The sequence below is a fragment of the Neoarius graeffei genome, chromosome 25, assembly GCF_027579695.1.
Source record: "Neoarius graeffei isolate fNeoGra1 chromosome 25, fNeoGra1.pri, whole genome shotgun sequence".
In the NCBI taxonomy this organism is placed as follows: Eukaryota; Metazoa; Chordata; class Actinopteri; order Siluriformes; family Ariidae; genus Neoarius; species Neoarius graeffei.
In genome coordinates, this window is record NC_083593.1 from 41,705,175 (window position 1) to 41,731,182 (window position 26,008).

At 44.5% G+C, this 26,008-nt stretch overlaps 2 protein-coding genes across 2 annotated transcripts in view; both read right to left on the bottom strand.

Annotated features, from left to right (window-relative positions):
- Positions 1–4,747, bottom strand: part of cdc42se2 (CDC42 small effector 2) — a 56,194-nt gene extending 51,447 nt beyond the window's left edge. Inside the window, exon 1 of the mRNA XM_060909234.1 lies at positions 4,504–4,747. The gene's annotated coding sequence lies outside the window, so the exon portion shown is untranslated. The remainder of the gene's footprint in view (positions 1–4,503) is intronic.
- A 4,443-nt stretch (positions 4,748–9,190) lies between these two features.
- On the bottom strand, positions 9,191–16,922 carry lyrm7 (LYR motif containing 7). Its single transcript, XM_060909565.1, has 5 exons — positions 16,888–16,922; positions 15,781–15,853; positions 11,542–11,612; positions 9,678–9,759; positions 9,191–9,553 (listed from the first exon to the last, which is right to left on the bottom strand). Exons 1-5 carry the CDS (start codon positions 16,903–16,905, stop codon positions 9,483–9,485), a joined length of 315 nt encoding a protein of 104 aa, XP_060765548.1. The 5' UTR covers positions 16,906–16,922; the 3' UTR covers positions 9,191–9,482.
- Between the last annotated feature and the right edge of the window lie 9,086 nt (positions 16,923–26,008).

A 26,008-nucleotide genomic window follows, 5' to 3' on the forward strand; every position in this document is an offset into this window, starting at 1 on the left:
CTGTTTATAGTCTCTTAGTTGAGGATGTTTCTTGAGAATAGTTTCAGTGATGTCTGGTTTCACCAGGTAGCGTTTCAGGGGGAAATCATTTCAAGGCTTTTTTTCTCCCCAGAAATGTCACCTAGTTTTTGACGCAGCTGAACTTGTAAACATATGCTTTACACGAACATGGGCTGCCAAAATGAAATGAACACTGCAATGCCACATAGTAGGGGACAAGTTCCAAATAACATTTACACAGAATCTCTGATTGTTAGATGTTTTAAACATGGAAAGATCTCTTAAAGGGAAACATATGGGGTCTAAATTAGATTAGAAGAGTACAGAGAGCCCTGCAGGTTTAAGTAAAACCCAGTGCTTAACAACATAACACGAGTCACGTGTATGAATGTGGTTACCGACATCACTATGGTCATGTAAAAAAAAAAAAAAAGGTTCAAGAGTTTCTCGAAATAGTCACAGTATGTGAATAAGACCTAATGCATTCAACTCCATCAAAGGACTTATTTCCTAAGCTTGTTTGTCTGCTGATTCACTTTGTCTTAAATTACAAATTAGTTATCCAGGAGACTGTGTGATGATAGCTGGTATATAATATTGTCTACCTGCTAGAAAGCCTTCTATAACATTTAAAAGTTAAGCCACAGGTTTCAGCCACAGCATGGGGGAAGCCGTGACCTAATGGTTCGAGAAGTGGCTTTGGGATCAAAAGGTTACCAGGTCGATTCCCTGGACCAGCAGGAATGGCTGAAGCAAGGCCCTTGAGCAAGGCACCTAACCCCCAGGCTGCTCTGGGTATGTTGTATGTCGCTCTGGATAAAAGTGTCTGCTAAATGCCATTAATGTAACGCATGAGTGAAACTTCTACAGATTAAATCTAAGTAGTTAATACGTTTAGTGTTCATAGTGTGAACAACTGGCGGCATGGTGGTGTAGTGGTTAGCGCTGTCGCCTCATAGCAAGAAGGTCCGGGTTTGAGCCCGTGGCCGGCGAGGGCCTTTCTGTGCGGAGTTTGCATGTTCTCCCCGTGTCCGCGTGGGTTTCCTCCGGGTGCTCCGGTTTCCCCCACAGTCCAAAGACATGCAGGTTAGGTTAACTGGTGACTCTAAATTGACCGTAGGTGTGAATGTGAGTGTGAATGGTTGTCTGTGTCTATGTGTCAGCCCTGTGATGACCTGGCGACTTGTCCAGGGTGTACCCCGCCTTTCGCCCGTAGTCAGCTGGGATAGGCTCCAGCTTGCCTGCGACCCTGTAGAACAGGATAAAGCGGCTAGAGATAATGAGATGAGATGAGATGAGTGTGAACAACTATTCACCTCTATAGCTGAGACACTACGTCAAAGAATTCTGATCCATGATGATATGACCTCACCAAAGAACACTATTTTAACATTTCCTTGTCATATTCTTGTCACATGTATCAGAAGCAGGAAGTGAAGGTATACCAGTACGATAGAAAACCACGCTAAGAAAATCTCAGGTTGTTATGCCCTTTCTATCGTGCTCTACTGCTCTAGAGAAGCCTACATATAACCCTATGTGATATTTTTACTGTCTTGTAAGTTGTAAACAGTGAAAATTGATCGAACTGGTTGTACCAGATATGAAACAGTCAAGTTTTTACTACATGTAGCTGGGAAGCATTAAGTACAGAAGGTCCATTGAAAATACACTACTGCATTATAGGGGGAAAAAAAGAAAGAAAGAAAGAAAAAAAAGCTGTGCAGCTTGACGACTTGGAGACTTCTAGACTTTGGACTTTCCATCCAACTCAAAAATGACTCAGTGGACCTACAGAAAACAAGCTGGATCTCTATTCATCATGGTCTCTGGAGACATAGAATGAATAACAGCGCCAAATAGGTTTTATGAATAAACCATTCAGGTGGAACAGAGAGGGGAAAAAAGTGTCAGCGTGTGAGTATGGTGCCCTGCAATGGACTGGCATCCCATCCAGGGTGTGTTCATGCTTCATGCCTAGCATTTCCACGCCAGGCTCTGAATTCAGTGACCAACATAAACTGAAGATGAATGAAAGATGAGGGAATGAACATCATCTATCATGTCCACTGTTAACATAGACATCACTTTTCCTTGTTATTTTTTTCAACTCTTGTTAACAGCTGTCTAATAGGATCTAATGGCTTGATCATTGGAGCAGAAAATGTGCCATTCATAAGAACAGGTATATACCTATGATTTAATATAAAAGGCACACAATAACCATCTGAGACAGGATATTATCTTTCTATTATGCCAGGATCAGTCCATACAATATTTTTGTCTTTCACAATAGTCACCATGTCAGATTAGGCAATCATAGTGCCATAAATTTTTACTGTGTGTTGATCAGGAGACTGACAACACTACAAGTTTGACGCTGACCAGGTATGGTTCACATCCTTGGGTGTCACCAGGAAGAAGGATCAAGAAATCATCAAACGTAGCTATCATGGAACATATCGTAGAAGTTGTCAGACTAGGCAAGAAAATACAAAAACGTCCTATGTGTTAGACTTTTCTTTGGGGTGTTGTGAGGCGTCCCAGATTCCACATTGTTGTTCTTCGATTATATCATACTACAAGACCTGTTCATTGTTCTCGATGTTCATATTTAGGAATTAATATATCAGCAACTGGGAATTTGTCAAACATGAAAAAAATCATGTCAAGATCAGGCTGAATTTGTGTAGTCTGATCCCGGCATTACCTATCCTACTGGTGATTTAAGAAACGTGCACATGTTCAAAGGAGATTAATTGTCTTACATCTTCTTCTTCAGTGTTCCACCTGATGGGAGACAGGCCTGCTCTGACAGCTTCAGCCATCAAAGTTTCTAGGGAAGAATTACAGTAGTGGTTTCCCATTGCCTTCTACTGGATTATTATAGAAGTTTTCTCCTCTCAACCATTCACACCTATGGACAACTTGGAGTAGCTGGTTAACCTAACTGCATGCCTTTGGACTGTGGGGGAAACCGGAGCACCCGGAGGAAACCCATGCAGATGAAAGAAAGAAAAGAAAGCACAACTTTATTCATCACACACTTGTGAAATTTCCTCTCTGCGTTTAACCCACCTGAAGCAGTGAACACACACGTAAGCATTGAGCACACACACATACCCAGAACAGTGGGCAGCCATGCTAACAGCACCTGGGGAGCAGTTGGGAGTTAGGTGCCTCGCTCAAGGGCACCTCAGCCCAAGGCTGTCCTACTGTATATTAACCTAACCGGCATGTCTTTGGACTGTGGGGGAAACCCACGCAGACACGGGGAGAACATGCAAACTCCACACAGAAAGGCCCTTGCCGGCCGCTGGGCTCGAACCCAGAACCTTCTTGCTGTGAGGCGACAGTGCTAACCACTACACCTCCGTCCCACCCCATTTTACATCACTTCCACTGAATTCCAGACAATGACTATTGGGCTCAGTAGTGTGCTTCAGTCTCATCTCATTATCTCTAGCCACTTTATCCTGTTCTTCAGGGTCGCAGGCAAGCTGGACCCTATCCCAGCTGACTATGGGCGAAAGGTGGGGTACACCCTGGACAAGTCACCAGGTCACACAGGGCTGACATATAGACACAGACAACCATTCACACTCCCATTCACACCTACGGTCAATTTAGAGTCACCAGTTAACCTAACCTGCATGTCTTTGGACTGTGGGGGAAACCGGAGCACCCGGAGGAAACCCACGGGACACGGGGAGAACATACAAACTCCACACAGAAAGGCCCTTGTCGGCCGCTGGGCTCGAACCCAGAACCTTCTTGCTGTGAGACGACAGTGCTAACCACTACACCTTCGTCCCACCCCCTTTTACATCACTTCCACTGAATTCCAGACAATGCCTATTGGGCTCAGTAGTGTGCTTCAGTCTGTTATAGGAAAAAAAAAAAAAAACACTTTGAGTACTTTTTTTTTAATTTAGACTATTATAGAATAGAATACAATAGACATAGTGTGACAATTGCTCATATAGCCATCATGAAAAAAAAAAAAGTAAAAAACAGAACAGTTAAATTCATTTACCAACCCCAGTAGTGCCCAACAGGACGTGCCAAATAAACCTAGACCTAATATTGTATTCATTCACTCCACACATGCGTGGCTTTTTCATGTCAAAACAGGATTTTGAACTGAATTATTGTTTATGATGGTGGAGTAATCCATATATGTGGTTGAATAGAATAGAATAGAACAGAATAAAGCTTGACTGCAAAGCAAAAGGCCTACTGGAGATTTATGTTACATGTTACATACAATTCCTCTTCATGATAGAAATAAAAGCCAGGGTCAGGTGTAAGAATAGCCCAATAATAATAATAATAATAATAATAATAATAATAAACAAACAAACAAAAACAAGACTGCAAACGACTTGATACTTGGGATTAAAACCTTACCCCAACACAGAAATGAGTCCCTACTGTGACACATCCTCGAACACTCACATCTGCAGTCTGTTTAAAAGATGATCAAATAAACCAATGCCCTACCGATTGACACGGATCCTCGTCCCCGGCTGACTTCTGTCCTCTACAGACACTGAGATGTCACCTGTGAACACTGGACACAGCGGTGATGGTTTTCAGCCTCCCAGACAAGCAGCAGCACGAGGACACGAGGACCGGGACTCCACTCGAACCGGAGACAAAAACACCAGGACTGATCTCAGCAATAAATGACCGCAGCCGGGTAAAACAGAAAGGAGTTGCTCCGGATAAACACTCCCATCAACGCTATGGAGGTGTGCCGTTAGGACAAAATGTGAAAGCAGCGCCACCTACAGGTCCATCATTAACGGTGCGAGCACGACACTGTGTCTCTAATAATGAGTGTGGGGGTTAGATCCATCCATCCATCCATCCATCCATAGCTGCTTATCCTGTTCTACAGGCAAGCTGGAGTCTATCCCAGCTGACTATGGGCAAGAGGCAGGGTACACCCTGGACAAATCGCCAGGTTATCGCAGGACTGATACAGAGACAAACAACCATTCACACCTACGGTCAATTTAGAGCCACCAATTATCCTAACCTAACAGTGCTAACCACTACACCACCGTGCCACGGGGTTAGTGCATCCATTATCAGTAACCATTTATCCTGTTCTACAGGGTCGCAGGTAAGCTGGAGCCTATCCCAGCTGACTATGGGCGAGAGGCGGGGTACACCCTGGATAAGTCACCAGGTTATCGCAGGGCTGATACAGAGACAAACAACCATTCACACCTACAGTCAATATAGAGCCACCAATTAACCTAACCTGCATGTCTTTAAACTGTGGGGGAAACCTATGTGGACAACACGCAAACTCCACACAGACAGGCCCTTGGTGGGACCTTCTTGCTGTGAGGCAACAGTGCTAACCACTACACCACCGTGCCACGGGGTTAGTGCATCCATTATCAGTAACCATTTATCCTGTTCTACAGGGTCGCAGGTAAGCCGGAGTCTATCCCAGCTGACTACGGGTGAAAGGCGGGGTACACCCTGGACAAGTTGCCAGGTTATCGCAAGGCTGACACATAGACAAACAACCATTCACACCTACAGTCAATTTAGAGCCACCAATTAGCCTAACCTGCATGTCTTTGGACTGTGGGCGAAACCCACGCAGACACGGGGAGAACATGCAAACTCCACACAGACAGGGCCTTGGTGGGACCTTCTTGCTGTGAGGCAACAGTGCTAACCACTACACCACCGTGCCATGGGGTTAGTGCATCCATTATCAGTAACCATTTATCCTGTTCTACAGGGTCGCAGGTAAGCTGGAGTCTATCCCAGCTGACTATGGGCAAGAGGCGGGGTACACCCTGGACAAGTTGCCAGGTTATCGCAGAGCTGACACATAGACAAACAACCATTCACACCTACAGTCAATTTAGAGCCACCAATTAGCCTAACCTGCATGTCTTTGGACTGTGGGGGAAACCCACGCAGACACGGGGAGAACATGCACACAGAAAGGCCCTCACCGGCCACTGGGCTCAAACCCAGGACCTTCTTGCTGTGAGGCGACAGTGCTAACCACTACACCACCGTGCCGCCAGGGGTTAGATCATCTATCCATTATCTGTAGCCGCTTATCCTGTGCAGGGTCACGGGCAAGCTGGAGCCTATCCCAGCTGACTATGGGTGAGAGGTGGGGTACACCCTGGACAAGTCGCCAGGTCATCACAGGGCTGACACATAGAGACACACAACCATTCACATTCATGATCAATTTAGAGTCACCAATTAGTCTAACCTGCATGTCTTTCGGAAACCCCCGCAGATATGAAGAGAACATGCACGCTCTAGGCTACTAGAACAACTAGGCTTGAACCCAGAACCTTCTTGCTGTGAGGCAACAGTGCTAACCACTACACCGCCTGGGTTAAAGCAGGACTTCTCGAACTTTTTGTAGCCAAGGACACCTTTAACTCCACAATAAATTCTACAGACTTTCCTCAGCATGGATTTATTACAGGAACATTATTCAGAGTTTTGCTTTGTTTTTTGTTTTTGGAACCATACATTCTTCTATTCCTGAACTTACATCGAGGTTCAGCCAGTAGGGTGAAGAAAGGGCCTTGCTCAAGGGCCCAATTGTGCAGACTTGGTGATGCTAGGGCTTGAACTCCCGACCCTTCAATCAGTAATGCCAGGATCAGATAACACATTATTTTTGTCTTTCACGATGGTCGCCACCGGTACATCAGATCATAATGCCATAAATTCTTGATGTGTCTTGGTCAGGAGACTGGCAACACTACAAATTTGACCCTGACCAATCATCGTTCACATCCTTGCATGTCATTGAGGATGATGGTCAAGAAATTGCCGATCATAGCTATGTTGTAGGAGTTATCAAACTAGGTGAGAAAATACAAGAAAGTCCTGACATGCTAAACTTTTCATCAGGGTTCATATTCAGGCCAGATGTAGGAAGTATATCAGCCATGATAAAATCAGCCTGAATTTGATTCTAGCATAACCCACGGCCTTAACCTGTTGAGCCACCACTCCTTAACATTCCACTGATAAAACAAATTAGTTGACTTACATGCTTGGACCCCTAAATATAATAATTTTGATAACGTGTTGTAGTTTCCACCACTGTAACAAAATCAAAAATTGACAGGCCCCCTTGGCTATGCTTCACGTATACCTGGAGTCCCTGGATCCCACTTTGAGAACCATGGTGTCAGATCAGGAGTTCTCAAACTTTTTGTTCTTGGGTCTCCTTTAACTCGAGAATAAATTCCATGGACCCCGCTCATTACATATTTACTTCCTGAACATTATTTAAATGCATATTATAATATACTGTCTTTTGCCATCCTCATAGTTGAAGGTCAGCAATCCAGAAAGCTTCCCTGAATTCTCTTGGGTGAAAACAACACATCAGAGGGACTCAAACCCTCATCTGGTGGCAGGAACACATACACACCTATGGGCAACTTGGAGTAGCCAATCAACCTCATCCTTAGACTGAAAGGGAAACCAGAGCAAACCCACACAGACAGAACATGCAAATTCTACAAAGAAAGGCCCCTGTTAACCACTGGGCTCAAACCCAGAACCTTCTTACTGTGAGGCAGCAGTGCTAACCACTACACCACCAGGGGCTAGACCATCTAGCCATTATCTGTAGCTGTTTATCCTGTGCAGGGTTGCGGGCAGGGCGGCACAGTGGTGTAGTGGTTAGCACTGTCGCCTCACAGCAAGAAGGTCCGGGTTCGAGCCCCGTGGCCGGTGAGGGCCTTTCTGTGTGGAGTTTGCATGTTCTCCCCGTGTCCGCGTGGGTTTCCTCTGGGTGCTCCGGTTTCCCCCACGGTCCAAAGACATGCAGGTTAGGTTAACTGGTGACTCTAAATTGACCGTAGGTGTGAATGGTTGTCTGTGTCTATGTGTCAGCCCTGTGATGACCTGGTGACTTGTCCAGGGTGTACCCCACCTTTCACCCGTAGTCAGCTGGGATAGGCTCCAGCTTGCCTGCAACCCTGTAGAACAGGATAAAGCGGCTAGAGATAATGAGATGAGATGAGGGTTGCGGGCAAGCTGGAGCCTATCCCAGTAAACCACACTTTTCCCTGAGATGTTCACCAACAACATTGATTATGGCATAAAAATACTAAGACTAAAAAAACCCACCACCCTCAACATTAGACATGTAAATTGTTGATGTTATTATTTGTTAATTATTACCTCATTTTGGCCATAAATTGGTACAATCACTTGTCATTAAAAGTTTCAGTAAAAGTAAATAACATTTCCAACAGTGATGAACATATGCTCAGATTTCCTGCTCCTGAATACTCAAGGCAGCTTCCAGGTTAACTTTTTTAAACCTGCTGTTTTGCAGGTTAGTCTCAGAAACTGTCAAGGTAAATGATCTTGTGTCAGATCATTGTATCACGAACAGAAAACTCTGATTTTGGTTCATCTCACCTTAGGTTTTCAGGTTAAATCACAACCACTGCTTTCTGAAGCTGACCCTGTTCCAGAGTTTTATTCAGCGTGCACATGGAAGACAAGGATGCTGTTTCAGACACGAGCACAAAACGGATACATTTTACAAAGACAAAAACAACATTTATCACAAGGAAAAGAAAAAAAAAAGATATTTACAAATACAGTATACACTAAGCAGCCAGTCTGGGAAGTACACTGTCACTATATCTTTGCACGTTCTGTTAAACAAAAAGTGTACTGGAAATATCAAATGCTGTTTTTCCCTCAGATGTTTGTGAACAGACTGTATTTATGCACAATGAGAAAGTGATCAAATCGATTTCTGTGTAGATAAACTCACATTAGAAGCCATGGCTGAATGGTTAGAGAAACAGCTTTGGGACCAAAAGGTTGCTGGTTCAGTGCCCTAGAGCAGCAGGAATGGCTGAAGTGCCCTTAAGCAAGGCACCTAACCCCAAGCTGCTCTGGGTATGTTGTACATCGCTCTGGATAAAAGCATTTGCTAAATGCCTGTAATGTATAATGATTTGTCTTAATTCAATGTATCAAACATCATAGAAAGCTCACATTACACACTTAAATTGAAAAAGGGATGTTTATGCAATACTTCGCAGAAATAGGATGCATACTGAGATACTCAGTCTATGATAAAGCAAAGTTTGTAAATGTTTTCATACATTTAAAAAGCACTTGACAAGGCAAAGTATAGCTACTTTGCCTTGTCAAGTGCTTTTTAAATGTTTAGTTTAAAGCTAAGTCACACACAGAGGCCTGAAGAGCAGAGTACAATTCAAATCTACTGTATCGTCTGAGAGCAATTTCAGGGGAAGATTTAGTCATGAAATTCTGGTTTATTTTTAATATTACCAGAATTTTTAAAAATCTTTATAACTTTAATAATTTCTTCAGGATCCATAGAAGTTGTCCTCGGTGTTCCAAGAGGGATATTATTAGATGATTTATGGAAAATCTTTAGTCCAGCAAAGAAGAATGGCTCTGTAGATCCCTGCGTGTTATGCTTTTTTTCTCGGTGTGTCACTGTAAGGTACGTTTTCTAAAAGCAGACTCTCCCGGGGTCGCAGAACTGCACAAAACAAAACAAGACATTTGATTTACAATTGGTACTATTCACAACTATTGTATAACCACAATGCACTGTTAGTGTTCTGCATACCGATACAACATTTATCACAAGCTTATTATATTACCGAGCTTATTTTCTCCCACATGCTCTGCTTGTAGAACGTTTTCCCGCAGGACTGTCTCAACAGCTCTGCTCATCTTAATCATCTGCAGAAGATAAGGAGAGCGTCATGTTCTTACAGTTGAGGTGAAACCAGATATAGAACAAATATCTAAAATTAATACAACCCCAATTCCAAAAAAGTTGGGACAAAGTACAAATTGTAAATAAAAACGGAATGCAATAATTTACAAATCTCAAAAACTGATATTGTATTCACAATAGAACATAGACAACATATCAAATGTCGAAAGTGAGACATTTTGAAATTTCATGCCAAATATCGGCTCATTTGAAATTTCATGAAAACAACACATCTCAAAAAAGTTGGGACAGGGGCAATAAGAGGCTGGAAAAGTTAAAGGTACAAAAAAGGAGCAGCTGGAGGACCAAATTGCAACTCATTAGGTCAATTGGCAATAGGTCATTAACATGACTGGGTATAAAAAGAGCATCTTGGAGTGGCAGCGGCTCTCAGAAGTAAAGATGGGAAGAGGATCACCAATCCCCCTAATTCTGCACCGACAAATAGTGGAGCAATATCAGAAAGGAGTTCGACAGTGTAAAATTGCAAAGAGTTTGAACATATCATCATCTACAGTGCATAATATCATCAAAAGATTCAGAGAATCTGGAAGAATCTCTGTGCGTAAGGGTCAAGGCCGGAAAACCATACTGGGTGCCCGTGATCTTCGGGCCCTTAGACGGCACTGCATCACATACAGGCATGCTTCTGTATTGGAAATCACAAAATGGGCTCAGGAATATTTCCAGAGAACATTATCTGTGAACACAATTCACCGTGCCATCTGCCGTTGCCAGCTAAAACTCTATAGTTCAAAGAAGAAGCCGTATCTAAACATGATCCAGAAGCGCAGACGTCTTCTCTGGGCCAAGGCTCATTTAAAATGGACTGTGGCAAAGTGGAAAACTGTTCTGTGGTCAGATGAATCAAAATTTGAAGTTCTTTATGGAAATCAGGGACGCCGTGTCATTCGGACTAAAGAGGAGAAGGACGACCCAAGTTGTTATCAGCGCTCAGTTCAGAAGCCTGCATCTCTGATGGTATGGGGTTGCATTAGTGCGTGTGGCATGGGCAGCTTACACATCTGGAAAGACATCATCAATGCTGAAAGGTATATCCAGGTTCTAGAGCAACATATGCTCCCATCCAGACGACGTCTCTTTCAGGGAACACCTTGCATTTTCCAACATGACAATGCCAAACCACATACTGCATCAGTTACAGCATCATGGCTGCGTAGAAGAAGGGTCCGGGTACTGAACTGGCCAGCCTGCAGTCCAGATCTTTCACCCATAGAAAACATTTGGCGCATCATAAAACGGAAGATACGACAAAAAAGACCTAAGACAGTTGAGCAACTAGAATCCTACATTCGACAAGAATGGGTTAACATTCCTATCCCTAAACTTGAGCAACTTGTCTCCTCAGTCCCCAGACGTTTACAGACTGTTGTAAAGAGAAAAGGGGATGTCTCACAATGGTAAACATGGCCTTGTCCCAACTTTTTTGAGATGTGTTGTTGTCATGAAATTTAAAATCACCTAATTTTTCTCTTTAAATGATACATTTTCTCAGTTTAAACATTTGATATGTCATCTATGTTCTATTCTGAATAAAATATGGAATTTTGAAACTTCCACATCATTGCATTCCGTTTTTATTTACAATTTGTACTTTGTCCCAACTTTTTTGGAATCGGGGTTGTAAGATAATCAATAATCATCATCAAAAGAGTCCATAAAGGTTGGCCAAATAAATTACAATTTCTGTTATCATTTATTTGTATTGTATACAGGAGCCACACCTGCTGTATAGTTTCTTCTGAGGTTTCATTTTTGTTCTTCTTAAATTCTTCATTGATCTTTAATCTGGCAGCTGTGGTTTGAAAAAGAAAAGTAATGAAAAAGTAACTTCATTTCCCTTGGTAATCAACTATTTTATTGTTACTACTTGCTTCGTAGTAATGCTTCTGTGTATTCCACCTACTGCTGGGTTTCACGTGTCGTCACATCCACCTCAGTTACTCAAAACTTTAGCTGGTGGTCTACCAAAGCTCAGTTGACAAAGTGTTTGTACAGAGAAGGTGCATTGCTCGCATGAAAAATGCCTTACGCTTGCGTTGTTTTAGGTTGTTCGAATCAATCAAACCATGAAACTGATAAAAGTTTCTTCAGGGTTCACTGTGAACTAATAAAAAAGGGTGAACGAACACAGACATCGAGAAAGGTGGCTTTTGAACCTCTTGCTGAAACCTAAGGGAGCCGAGTCGAAGCATGTTTGAGTTTGCAGAGATCACTTCATGAAAGCTTTGCATCTCCCTCGGACCCTCTCACCTATGTCCTTAGTGTTTTCCAAGTACTTTTCTTGCTATGTGTCGTTATTTTACGGTACTTTTTTTTAGTCGCGAAGCGCTAAAGTCCCCAGCTGTTTCTTTGTTTACTCCTCACAAAGTCCATGGGCATGAAAGTCGCGACAAAATTCTTCCCCAGCCGTACAGTTACAATGCGCCGTGATCACTTCTCCATCTTGTTTAACTAAGATCCAGGTCTTTAAAGGGGTTTCTGATGATCTTTGTGAATAATTTACCTGAGAGATAAGAGCCAACACAAGTGCGAATCAAGCAAACTGTTGTTTGTTTACACTTCAACTTGCAGCGCTTCATTGTAAAGACGCAAACGAAAAGCTTAAAAAAAAAAAAATACACGGGCAAAAACAATACAGGATTCATTCAGCAGCAACTTGATACCGAGGTCCTTTACCCAACCACATACAGCAGGCTTTCATCTAAATGGGGGAACAGGGGCGCTGCGCCCTCTTACTCTCGGCGTGCGCCCCCTTACCGACTCCGTGAAAACATCCCAGCAACACTACGTGACAATGTGTCTGATCATCAAATACGTTATAATTGCTCCAAAAATATTCCAATCATCGTAGATACACTGCCAGACGGTGCAAAAACAATCCGAATTGGCGTTTTCCAGACTGAGGCGCCATGTTGTTTAGTTGTTTACTTGTCGCGGCTGCTCTCGCGAGATTTGACATGGGTTACATACAAGGTCAGCTGACTTGTAGAGCGAGATTTCTCAAGACTGAATGACCTTTCATCCACCGGCGCGGGAGCTTTTGACAGAAGTAATTCGCGAGTTGTTTTTGTTGACACTTGGGCATTTAAAGATGTCATCCCACGGCACGAAGCAGAAGAAAGCCAAAGACTGTCCGGGGCAGAAGAAGATTACTTCTTTCTTTTTCAATGTTGACAGACAATTTGTTACAATTTCCCTCTCAGATAGCCTCAGAATGTCCCATTGGAGCATTTTTCAAAGGCTTTGCACGGCGGGGGGGGGACAACCGGCACCATCTCCCCCCCCGCTTCGCTCCCTCGCCATGGTGAGCGCCCTCATACTAAATTTTTCTAGAAAAAACCCTGTACAGTACAAAAAAGTTGTAAGCCTCCATACTCTTCCATCTGTTTTGCGGTGTAGAAGGACGTCTGCAACACCAGATAGTTCGAGATGTCGGGGAACTCGACTGAAGGGTAGTTTTCGAGATCATATGACAAATCCTTCTTTCCCAGACTGTAGGGGTCGATTCCATTGCACATAGCAATCTAATGAATATATCTAAAGTGAGCAGTGGCTTCTAGATTACGAGCGTACTCTGATAAGTTATCGCTAGTTGTTTGCACTACGGCAGCCGTTTAGACCACCAGCTATTTCACTTCTGGTAAAACCACTAAGAAAAGTCACGTGACTGAAACCCAGCAATAGTAACAATTACTAATTATTTCCCACACTCCTAACCAATTAACTAATTATTTAAAGATAATAAGTCATATTTTGACATAACACTCCGGCAAGATAGAAAACAAAAACTTTTTTATATAAGGTATCAGCTACAGTAATTATACAGAGTAAACAAAAGCTGTACTCAAACGGTATTTATAAGCAACAAGTAATATAATGTACTGTTTAATTGGTCATTATTCCATCATCAATTTGCCTTTGAGCAGAAACATACTTGCAAGATACATGAAACGAAAACAGCCCGATTAAACATGGAGTTATTTTGATCTATATCACGCCACTGAAAATGACAAAATTTCATAGATTGCATTCACAAGCAATTAATTAATTATGTTATGACAATGACGACTCTGATGAAAAGGGAAGAGCACAGATACTGACAGCAATAATGGGGGTGGGCAGGTGTCCAGGAAGAGTTTTATAAATAAGCATAAACCAATGAATGCTGCTACAAGTATGCAAAGAGAGCTGTTTGATGGAATCGCAGAATGATAAATTGTGTCAAACTTTTGAAGTGTCCCTTGAGGACTCGTGCACCATAAGTCTGCGCTTTGACCTAATCAACAAAAGGGCAGGCACTGAGGAGGCTCTAACACTACGTTCAGACTGCAACCTGAAACGACCCGTATCCGATTTGTTGTGAAATCCGATTTTTTTGTTAGGCCGTTCACATTACCAATTATATGAGACTTGTATGCGATCTCCAATATGAACGGAAAACGACCCAAAAGTGTCCCGCATGCGCAAATTGACACGTAATAAGCGCATCTACGTAATACGTAAACAAAAAAAAGCGCACTCTTCATGTTTAATGATTTCTTTTTTTGTTTGTTTGTTTAATTATCTGGTTAGTGTTAAAGTGTGAGGTCTCGTGTGTGTTTTTGTTTCTGAACTGAAATGAAAACGTGTAGCCTGGTAACGAGGGTTGACTCCTAAATGTCTCTCTAATTTCTATATAAGTGCACTACATGTTACTAGGAAGTCATGGATTTTTAAACTCTATATAGTGCACTCGAGCTTCAGTAGGCAGTCATTTGGGATACGGCCGCTGTATTACCAAACTCTTAATTCAGGCTTAATAATTTGCACATATTTATTTCGTCATATTAATAAACTTTTTCTACATTTTTATAAATATTTATTTAGATTGTTTATAGCCAGCTGAATTCTGCAACTTCTCTCAGTGCTGGCTCAAGGTGCATAAACACCAGTGCAGTTTGCTATGGAGATGAGGCGAGACCTGGCGATGTGGTTTTTGTGGCGGCGGCGGAACTCGCACAATAATCTGATTAATGTGGGCAGCAGAGTAATGAGACCGAAGGTGTCAAATTACTGGAAATTTCCAGAACAATCTTATAATTTTGTAATACAGGATGGTTTAAGTTATAAATCAGTTATAGAAACTGTTTTATTTAATCAGGCTAACAGATAAACATCCAGGTCCCTACCAAATCCACCATTAGCTTGATCAATTCTATAAAAGTCTATTTAAATTCTGAAAACTGTACAAATGTTGTTGTTCTCCACCAAAGAGGCGGGATTAGCCAACGCAGAATAGTGACGTTTGTCTCTTGCTGATGACGTGTAGGTCGCATGAATGCGACCTGTCCGGTCAGACTGCAGTCGCATGTGAAAATATCGGATATGCATCGGATTTAAGACCACATATCCAAGCGGCCTGGGTCGCATGTGAAAAAATCGGATCTGTGTCGTTCAGATTGTCAATAACAAATCGGATACAGGTCGCATACGGGCAAAAAAATCGGATATGGGTTGTTTCAGGGTGCAGTCTGAACGTAGTCTAAGGACTTAAAGTACTATTTAAGACAAAGGCATAACTACAGACTAGAAAACTCTCTTTCCCACCGCCATCAGACTCCTGAACAGCTGACAGGAGTCTATAACCATAGACTACCTCCCTGTAAACCGCCCTTGACTGTTTACATCTGTTTGCACATTACTGCCCTTTTTTTTGCTGCTACGTCCGATCATTGCCTTATTTTTGTATGATACTGCCTATTTTGCACTACATTTACCTTTATTTCGTACTATACTGTTTGTTTTTGCACTACATTGCCTTTACTTTGTATTATTTCTTCCGCCTATTTATTTATTTGTAATTGGCATTCATGGTGGACAGCAAACTAAGAATTTCATTGTGCAAGAGGACACGTCCTTAGTGTGCATAATATGACAATAAACACTTTGAACAACCAGTGTACTATTTATATTTTGTCTACCTGTCAAAGCCCGGTCATCATCTTTAAACACAGTCATCCGTGTTCGATGGAGAGCTTTAAAAGTCTGAAGCACCTGGGGAAAAAAAAAAAAAACATATATATACGGTTGTACAGAAATAATTTCATACAGGTTGCGTGCACGGTGGTGTAGTGGTTAGTGCTGTTGCCTCACAGCAAGAAGGTCCGGGTTCGAGCCCCGTGGCCGGCGAGGGCCTTTTTGTGCGGAGTTTGCATGTTCTCCCCGTGTCTGCGTGGGTGTGCTCCGGTTTCCCCCACAGTCCAAAGACATGCAGGTTAGGTTAACTGGTGACTCTAAATTGACCGTAGGTGTGAATGTGAATGGTTGTCTGTGTCTATGTGTCAGCCCTGTGATGACCTGGCGACTTGTCCAGGGTGTACCCCACCTTTCGCCGGTAGTCAGCTGGGATAGGCTCCAGCTTGCCTGCGACCCTGTAGAAGGATAAAGCGGCTAGAGATAATGAGATGAGATAACAAATGTTAGTTTTGCATCCAAGGAGAAGTATCAGGTGTAACAGTCATGACTGTAGGCTTCTCCTTGGATGCATAGCCTGAAGATGAGTGAAGCAGTGGGCCCAAAGGGTTGCTGGTTCGAGTCCCAGGACTAGCAGGAAAAATGTAGAGGGAGTTGAATGAATAAACAGCACTTTCCCCTCCTTCTGTATGATGGCTGAAGTGCCCTTGAGCAAGGCATCTAATCCCCAACTGCCCTCTTGGTGTGTGACATTTGAGATACAGACTATCAACAGTCCTGTCAATTCAGTGCATGCATACACATGCAATTCATAGACCCGTAAGAACTAAACTAACACATTCAGTTCCCTGATGTACCCCTTAAATGTGGAGGAAATAAAAAAGTATATCATAATATAGTATTTATACTTTGCTCTTTTGCATTCTTGCTAAATAACTAGAGATGGAAGAAATAAAAGATACAGTCTCGAGCGTTTCGATTCCTTTTAAACACCGAACAGACAAAATAAATGGACAAAGTGTTCATTTACATCATGCACAATACGTTTAATAAGTAATTAAACATTTTAATCCAAACGATGTGAAATGAAAGATTCATTTTTAAGTGTGCCTAACCTTCAAACGCGTCGCCATCTTTTTTTTTTTTTTTTTTTCAATCCAAAATTCTTCCTCTGGAGTGAAAAGCGCTTGACTCGTTCACTGTTTCAGGACAACAGCGCCACCTGTTGAATCGGAGTATTAATGACTGGCAGCTGAAACCAGGGGTCAGTCAATAAGATTCAACGATTTTTATTGTCAATTCACGATATATCCAGGACATATAGGAGAATCGAAATGCCGTTTCTCTCTCACCTTACTTGTAAAATCAGATAAAATATTTATATTAAGAGAAACAATATATACTGTATATATAAATATTTATATAAGCTTATCCTGTTCTACAGGGTCGCTGGAGCCTATCCCAGCTGACTATGGGCGAGATACACCCTGGACAAGTTGCCAGGTCATCACAGGGCTGACACATAGAGACAAACAACCATTCACAACCACGGTCAATTTAGAGCCACCAATTAGCCTAACCTGCATGTCTTTGGACTGTGGGGGAAACCAGAGCACCCAGAGGAAACCCACACGGACAGAACATGCAAACTCCACACAGAAAGGCCCTCATCAGCCACTGGGCTCGAACCCAGGACCTTCTTGCTGTGAGGCAACAATGCTAACAACTACACCACCGTGCCACCAGGTCTATGTTACACATTGAATATCTCATCTCATCTCATCTCATTATCTCTAGCTGCTTTATCCTGTTCTACAGGGTCGCAGGCAAGCTGGAGCCTATCCCAGCTGACTATGGGCGAAAGGCGGGGTACACCCTGGACAAGTCGCCAGGTCATCACAGGGCTGACACATAGACACAGACAACCATTCACACTCACATTCACACCTACGGTCAATTTAGAGTCACCAGTTAACCTAACCTGCATGTCTTTGGACTGTGGGGGAAACCGGAGCACCCGGAGGAAACCCACGCGGACACAGGGAGAACATGCAAACTCTGCACAGAAAGGCCCTCGTCGGCCACGGGGCTCGAACCTGGACCTTCTTGCTGTGAGGCGACAGCGCTAACCACTACACCACCGTGCCGCCCCACATTGAATATTTTAGAAATAAAAAGTATAACAAAGCAATACTATATAACAAAGGTTGGTACCCGATTAAAGGCTCATTTATGCAGATCGTTACTGGCTAGTGGCCAGCTTGTCCACCTCTCGATCGGGAGATCATGAGTTTGACTCATGGTCGGGTCATACCAAAGACCATCATAAAGTAAAAATGGTACCTACTGCCATCTGGCAAGGCATGCTGCAATACATATGTGAGTAGGGAGTCAAACTCTCGCGGTTACCAGAGGACTAGCCCCCCACTGTAACCCTAGCTATGTAATAGGCAAGAGGTCGAGGGCTACGGAAATGGAGATAGGCGCCGCCCTATGCACCATTTGGCGTGGGAAGGACTTTGGCTATGCAGATCGTTGGTCAGTACTGGGACGGAAACTCTCAAAACCTAAACTCTCCCAAGCAAAAATGATCCAAAGTCAAAGAGGTTGCAGAAAAGTTTCGACTTTTATTAAATCAGTTAACAAAGGCCAAGTTCGGTCTGCAGAGTGAACTGGTTCCAAATCTCAAAATTATCCATTTTTATAGTATTCCACCAATGCCAGACTTACACTATATAAGGATACATTTCCACCTCTTTCTTCCAATATCCCCAAAGTGAACTGCACTGTTCTCAATTCAAGGACAGACTTCCCTGATTATTCTTAATATGAAAATAAACCACCTGCGCTAAGTGATAAATATGTATCCAAACAAGGCTGTTAAGGTCATTCCAATAATATATACCCAAATAAGACTTGGTTCTGGTTTAAGGTTATTTCTAGTTCTGTTAGGGTTTTGCTGGGATTCGAACCTGGTTCGTTGGTGTGATAATCCAGCAAACCCCCACTAGGCCACCAGGGGGATGACTCAAATGCAGAGGCGTGAGGCGGAAGTAGAAAAAGAATCAAAAGGTTTATTTAAACTATATACACTATATACAGGGCAAAACAAAAGACAAAAAAAAACCAAAGAGTATAATCCAAAAGAAAAGCAAAGTGCAAAAATACAAAAGCTAAGAAGATCAAAAAACACAGTACAAAGGAAACTGGAGATAAACATAACAGCACAAAGACTCCGTGACAAGAGGACTGAACTCAGGGGTATAAATAGACAAACTAATTAAGGACACAGGTGAAGATAATTAGGCAATTAACACAAACACAAAACACAGGAACAGTGGCGGCCTCTAGAGGCCAAAATAAACACGACATGAAAAGGAAATAACAGCGGCCTCTAGAGGCCAAAACAGTCCTAGTCCTAACAGGACCCCCCCCTCTAGGAGCGTCTCCTGACGTTCCCAGGGCGATCCGGATGGGCCGAATGGAAGTCCCGACATAGTTCTTTATCAAGGACATCCCGAGCAGGAACCCAGCAGCGCTCCTCAGGACCATAGCCCTCCCAGTCCACCAGATATTGCAACCCTCCGCGGACCCGGCGGGAGTCAAGCAGGCGATTCACAGTGAACACAGTCTGCCCCTGGAAGATGCGGGGGGGTGGGGGGTTCCTAGGGGCAGGGGCATACGTAGACGTCAGTACGGGCCGTAACAGGGAAACATGGAAAGTGGGGTTGATCCTCAGAGTCCGGGGCAACTGGAGCCGGTAGGAGACAGGGTTCACCCTGCGCACCACCTTGAAGGGGCCAATGTAGCGAGGAGCAAGCTTGCGGTTCTCCACCCGCAGTGGAAGGTCCTTAGTGGACAGCCAAACACGCTGCCCAGGGCGGAAAGCGTGTGCAGGTCTTCTATGGCGGTTGGCCTGAGTCTGGTTGGTTCTGGAGGTCTGTATGAGGGTCTTCCTGACCTTGCTCCAGGTCTTGCGACACCGTCTCACATATTGGTTGACCGAGGGCACCCCCGCGTCCTCCTCCTGGTCCGGGAACAGAGGTGGCTGGAACCCGAATTGGCACTGGAATGGCGACAGCTTGGTGGCCGATGACTGCAGGGTGTTGTGGGCGTACTCCGCCCATGGCAGCCAGGTGCTCCACGATGTCGGGTTATCCATAGCCAGGCCTCGCAGGGTGGTTTCCAGGTCCTGGTTGAGCCTCTCCGTCTGACCATTGGACTGTGGGTGAAACCCAGAGGAGAGGCTGGCAGTGGCTCCGATGACCTTGCAGAACCCGTGCCACACTCGGGAGGAGAACTGGGGCCCTCGGTCTGAGACGATGTCCTGTGGAAGACCAAAGACTCGGAAGACATGATTAAACAAAAGTTTTGCAGTTTCAAGAGCAGAGGGGAGTTTGCACAGTGGTATGAAGCGGCAGGCCTTGGAGAATCTGTCAACTAAGACCAAAATGACCGTGTTACCTTGTGACTCAGGGAGACCCGTGATAAAGTCGACTGCCACGTGGGACCAGGGACGCCGGGGAATGGTCAGAGGATGCAGGAGACCCTGGGGACGCTGTCGTGGGTTCTTGGTTCTGGTGCAAACCTCACAGGACAGGACAAATGACCTTACTTCCTGCTCCATGTTAGGCCACCAGAAGCGTCTTTTCAGGAAGTCCAGGGTCCTCCGAGCTCCCGGGTGGGCGGTGAGAGGGGAAGAGTGACCCCACTGGAGAACCTTGGCCCGGGCTTGATGTGGGACGTACAAGAGGCCTGGTGGCCCCGTCCCAGGACCGGGGTCCTGGCGTTGGGCTCGTCGGACAGCCTCCTCAATACCCCAGCGGACAGGGGCCACAATCCGGGACACAGGGATAATAGGCCCGACTTCATTCTCCCTGTTAGTGGCAGAGAACAGTCTGGACAGTGCGTCAGGTTTGGTGTTCTTGGAGCCGGGGCGGTATGAGAGGGTGAAGTCAAATCGACTGAAAAACAGGGCCCACCTAGCCTGTCGAGGGTTCAGTCTCTTGGCTTGCTGGAGGTACTCCAGGTTCTTGTGGTCAGTCCAAACCAGGAATGGATGTTGTGCTCCCTCCAGCCAGTGCCTCCACTCCTCAAGGGCCAGTTTGACCGCTAGCAGTTCTCGATCCCCCACATCGTACCGGGACTCAGCAGGACTCAGGCGGTGGGAGAAGTAAGCGCAGGGGTGCAGCTTTCCTTCCGAACGTTGAGAGAGCACCGCGCCGACACCACTGTCCGAGGCGTCCACCTCCACGATGAATGGTTGGGAGGTGTCCGGGAGAACCAGAATGGGTGCCGTGCAGAAGCGGTCCTTGAGGTCTTTGAACGCCTTTTCTGCCTGAGGAGACCAGCCATAAGATCCACCTGTCCCTTTGGTGAGGTCTGACATGGGTGCTGCCACAGAACTGAAGTTCCTGATGAACTTGCGGTAGAAGTTAGCGAATCCTAAGAACCGCTGAACCTCCTTAACGGACTTGGGAGTAGGCCAATCCCGGACGGCCAGGGTCTTGGCAGGGTCCATTTGGAGTTGGCCTGTCCGTACAATAAATCCCAGAAAGGAGACCTCGGGAACATGAAATTCGCATTTCTGGGCCTTGGCGAACAGATTGTTCTGTAGCAGCCTCTGGAGAACCTGGCGGACATGGTGGCGGTGCTCCTGCACGGTCTTGGAAAAGATAAGGATGTCATCGAGGTAGACAAAAACGTATAGGTTAATCATGTCCCTTAAGACGTCGTTGATTAGGGCCTGAAAAACAGCTGGTGCGTTGGTGAGTCCGAAGGGCATCACCTGGTATTCGTAGTGCCCAGACGGGGTGTTAAAGGCAGTCTTCCACTCGTCTCCCTGTCGGATACGGATGAGGTGGTATGCGTTCCGTAGGTCCAACTTGGTGAAGACGGTGGCGCCTTGGAGCAGGTCGAAAGCTGTGGACATCAGCGGAAGGGGATATCGGTTGCGCACAGTGATCTTATTCAGGCCCCTGTAATCAATACATGGTCGGAGCCCCCCATCCTTCTTGCCGACAAAGAAGAAGCCGGCTCCAGCAGGTGAAGTCGAGGGTCGAATAAACCCAGAGACCAGGGCATCTTTGAGGTATTCCTCCATGGCCTTGCGTTCTGGCTGAGAGAGTGAAAACAGTCTGCCACGAGGAGGGGTAGTCCCAGGGAGCAAGTCGATGGCACAGTCGTAGGCCCGGTGCGGAGGAAGAACGGCGGCCCTGCTCTTGCTGAATACCTCCTTGAGATCCCAGTACTCTGTGGGAACTTGAGATAACTCGGTGAGATCAGGGGGCTCGGCAGGAGACACAGGAGAGCTAGAGAGCAGACAAGAGGCATGGCATGCAGGGCCCCATTCCACAACCTGGCTTGTTACCCAGTCTATGCGAGGGTTGTGGCGAGTAAGCCAAGGAAGGCCTAGAATAACTGGGAACTCAGGTGAAGGAATCAGGTGCAGGGATATTTCTTCCTTGTGACCTTGAGACTGGAGGAAAACTGGAGAAGTAACTTGGGTGACTCTTCCATCACCTAACGCTTGGCCATCGAGGGCAGACACAGACAGTGGGACTTCAAGAGGTGCAGTCGGAATATTGATGCTTTGGGCGAAGTGAATATCCATAAAGTTCCCAGCCGCCCCTGAGTCTATCAAAGCTTGACAAGAGTGGACAGACTCACCCCAGGAGATGGAGACCGGGATGTAGATTCCTTGGCCAGGGAGTCCGGGAGAGAGGGTAGGCCCCGTCACAACCCTCCCTCGGCTGGACGGGGCGGTCCTTTTCCCAAGAGTTCGGGACATGATGCTCGGAAGTGACCAGGTTTGCCACAGTAGATGCAGCACTTGTCCCTCCTTCTGCGCTCCCTCTCAGATGCGGAGAGGCGAGTACGACCCACTTGCATGGGTTCTGGACAGTCACTGAAGGAGGTAGACGGTCTCCAGGTAGAGGTAGGGAGGCTGGGGGGGCTCAAGGCTTGGTGGCGTTCTCTCATCCTGTTGTCCAGACGAATAGCATGTGAGATGAGGGTTTCGAGGTCACTTGGGCATCCAATAGAGGCCAGACCGTCCTTGATGGGGTCAGACAGACCATGGTGGAAGGCTGACACCAGGGCAGTCTCGTTCCATCCACTTACTGCTGCGAGTGTTCGGAACGAGATGGCGTAATCTGCGACGCTTCCTCCTTGCCGGATGGACATGAGCTTTCGGGCTGCGTCGGTACTGATGTCTGCCTGATCGAAGACCCGAAGCATCTCTTCAGAAAACAGCTGGAAATCAAAGCACTCAGGTCCCTGTCTTTGCCAGATAGCAGTAGCCCAGGCTCGCGCCTTACCAGCTAATAAGGTGATCACAAAGGCAATCTTGCGGCGATCCGTAGTGTAGGTGGTAGGCTGAAGCTCAAAGGTGAGTTGACACTGGGTAAGGAACTCTCGGCACTCACTGTGCTTGCCGTCATACCTCTGTGGTGCAGGAAGGCTGGGTTCGCGAGGTGAAGAAGGCAGCATTGCAGGAGGCACTGGAGCAGGAGTGGGAGCTGGATCAGGAGCAGGAACTGGATCAGGAGCAGGAGATGCAGGCAGAGATGTCAGCTGTGCCAGGGTTTTCCCAATTTGCTGAAGCAGTTCCTCGTGGCGAGCGAGGGCCTCACGTTGGCTGGTGAGCGTACGTCCATGAGCGTCCATGGTTGCTCCGAAGCGTGTCAAAGCTGCCATAATTCCCTGAAGGTTGGCCGGGTAGACAGTTGAAGCAGCCTCTGCTGAGTCGGTCATGACGGAGTCTTTCTGTTAGGGTTTTGCTGGGATTCGAACCTGGTTCGTTGGTGTGATAATCCAGCAAACCCCCACTAGGCCACCAGGGGGATGACTCAAATGCAGAGGCGTGAGGCGGAAGTAGAAAAAGAATCAAAAGGTTTATTTAAACTATATACACTATATACAGGGCAAAACAAAAGACAAAAAAAAACCAAAGAGTATAATCCAAAAGAAAAGCAAAGTGCAAAAATACAAAAGCTAAGAAGATCAAAAAACACAGTACAAAGGAAACTGGAGATAAACATAACAGCACAAAGACTCCGTGACAAGAGGACTGAACTCAGGGGTATAAATAGACAAACTAATTAAGGACACAGGTGAAGATAATTAGGCAATTAACACAAACACAAAACACAGGAACAGTGGCGGCCTCTAGAGGCCAAAATAAACACGACATGAAAAGGAAATAACAGCGGCCTCTAGAGGCCAAAACAGTCCTAGTCCTAACAAGTTCAACACATGCTTCAGGGTTCCAATAACAGTACAAAGCTTTGACCAATCTATTTGAAATATTGACTTCATTAACTCTTTACTGAAATTCAACATGACTGGCTTTGAATCAAAATACAATCATCATACAGTGGTGCTTGAAAGTTTGTGAACCCTTTAGAATTTTCTATATTTCTGCATAAATATGACCTAAACATCATCAGGTTTTCACACAAGTCCTAAAAGTAGATAAAGAGAACCCAGTTAAACAAATGAGACAAAAATATTATACTTGGCCATTTATTTATTGAGGAAAATGATCCAATATTACATATCTGTGAGTAGCAAAAGTATGTGAACCTTTGCTTTCAGGAGCTGGTCTGACCCCCTTGTGCAGCAATAACTGCAACTAAATCTTTCCGGTAACTGTTGATCAGTCCTGCACACCCGCTTGGAGGAATTTTAGCCCATTCCTCTGCACAGAACAGCTTCAACTCTGGGATGTTGGTGGGTTTCCTCACATGAACTGCTCGCTTCAGGTCCTTCCACAACATTTCGATTGGATTAAAGACAGGACTTTGACTTGGCCATTCCAAAACATTAACTTTATTCTTCTTTAACCATTCTTTGGTAGAACAGCTTGTGTGCTTAGGGTCGTTGTCTTGCTGCATGACCCACCTTCTCTTGAGATTCAGTTCATGGACAGATGTCCTGGCATTTTCCTTTAGAATTCGCTGGTATAATTCAGAATTCATTGTTCCATCAATGATGGCAAGCCGTCCTGGCCCAGATGCAGCAAAACAGGCCCAAACCATGATACTACCACCACCATGTTTCACAGATGGGATAAGGTTCTTATGCTGGAATGCAGTGTTTTCCTTTCCCAAACATAACACTTCTCATTTAAACCAAAAAGTTCTATTTTGGTCTCATCCGTCCACAAAACATTTTTCCAATAGCCTTCTGGCTTGTCCACGTGATCTTTAGCAAACTGCAGATGAACAGCAATGTTCTTTTTGGAGAGCAGTGGCTTTCTCCTTGCAACCCTGCCATGCACACCATTGTTGTTCGGTGTTCTCCTGATGGTGGACTCATGAACATTACAAACATGTGTTGTGAAGATCAGACTTTGATAGATCCCTGTTCTTTAAATAAAACAGGGTGCCCACTCACACCTGATTGTCATCCCATTGATTGAAAACACCTGACTCTAATTTCACCTTCAAATTAACTGCTAATCCTAGAGGTTCACATCCTTTTGCCACTCACAGATATGTAATATTGGATCATTTTCCTCAATAAATAAATGACCAAGTATAATATTTTTGTCTCATTTGTTTAACTGGGTTATCTTTATCTACTTTTAGGACTTGTGTGAAAATCTGATGATGTTTAGGTCATATTTATGCAGAAATATAGAAAATTCTAAAGGGTTCACAAACTTTCAAGCACCACTGTACTTGGCTTATACTGAAAAGTAGATAGAAAATTCTAAGTATATTAAGCTTATACTTAACCTTTTGATAAGATATACTTAACACAAATGTAATAAAGTATTAAAATATTTGTGCCTTATGTTTAAGTGTACTTGCCCTGTAGGTGTGCTTATCCTTTTGATAGTAGCCTATAAAATACTTCTTTTTCACACATACTGGCTTCTTTGTGATATACGACAGCATGTTTTAAATACTGTACATGTACCATAAGTTTGTGGTCAGCTCTGGGGTGGAATAGCTTAAGAGTAAACAGTGTTATCTTTTATGTACATTGTGTTATTAACTAGATGTATATAACCAGTAGTATATTTCCAGTATGCTATAAAGTATGCTTTAGTAAACTAAAAAGTGGACTAGAAGTATAAAACAAGTAAACTCATAGTATATTTCCAGTAGACTATGAAGTATGCTTTTGTAAACTAAAGAGTGGAATACAAGTATAGAACTAGTAAACTATTAGTATATAAGTTTACTTGTGGTATACTTGCAGTACAAAATAAAAAATACTAGTTGT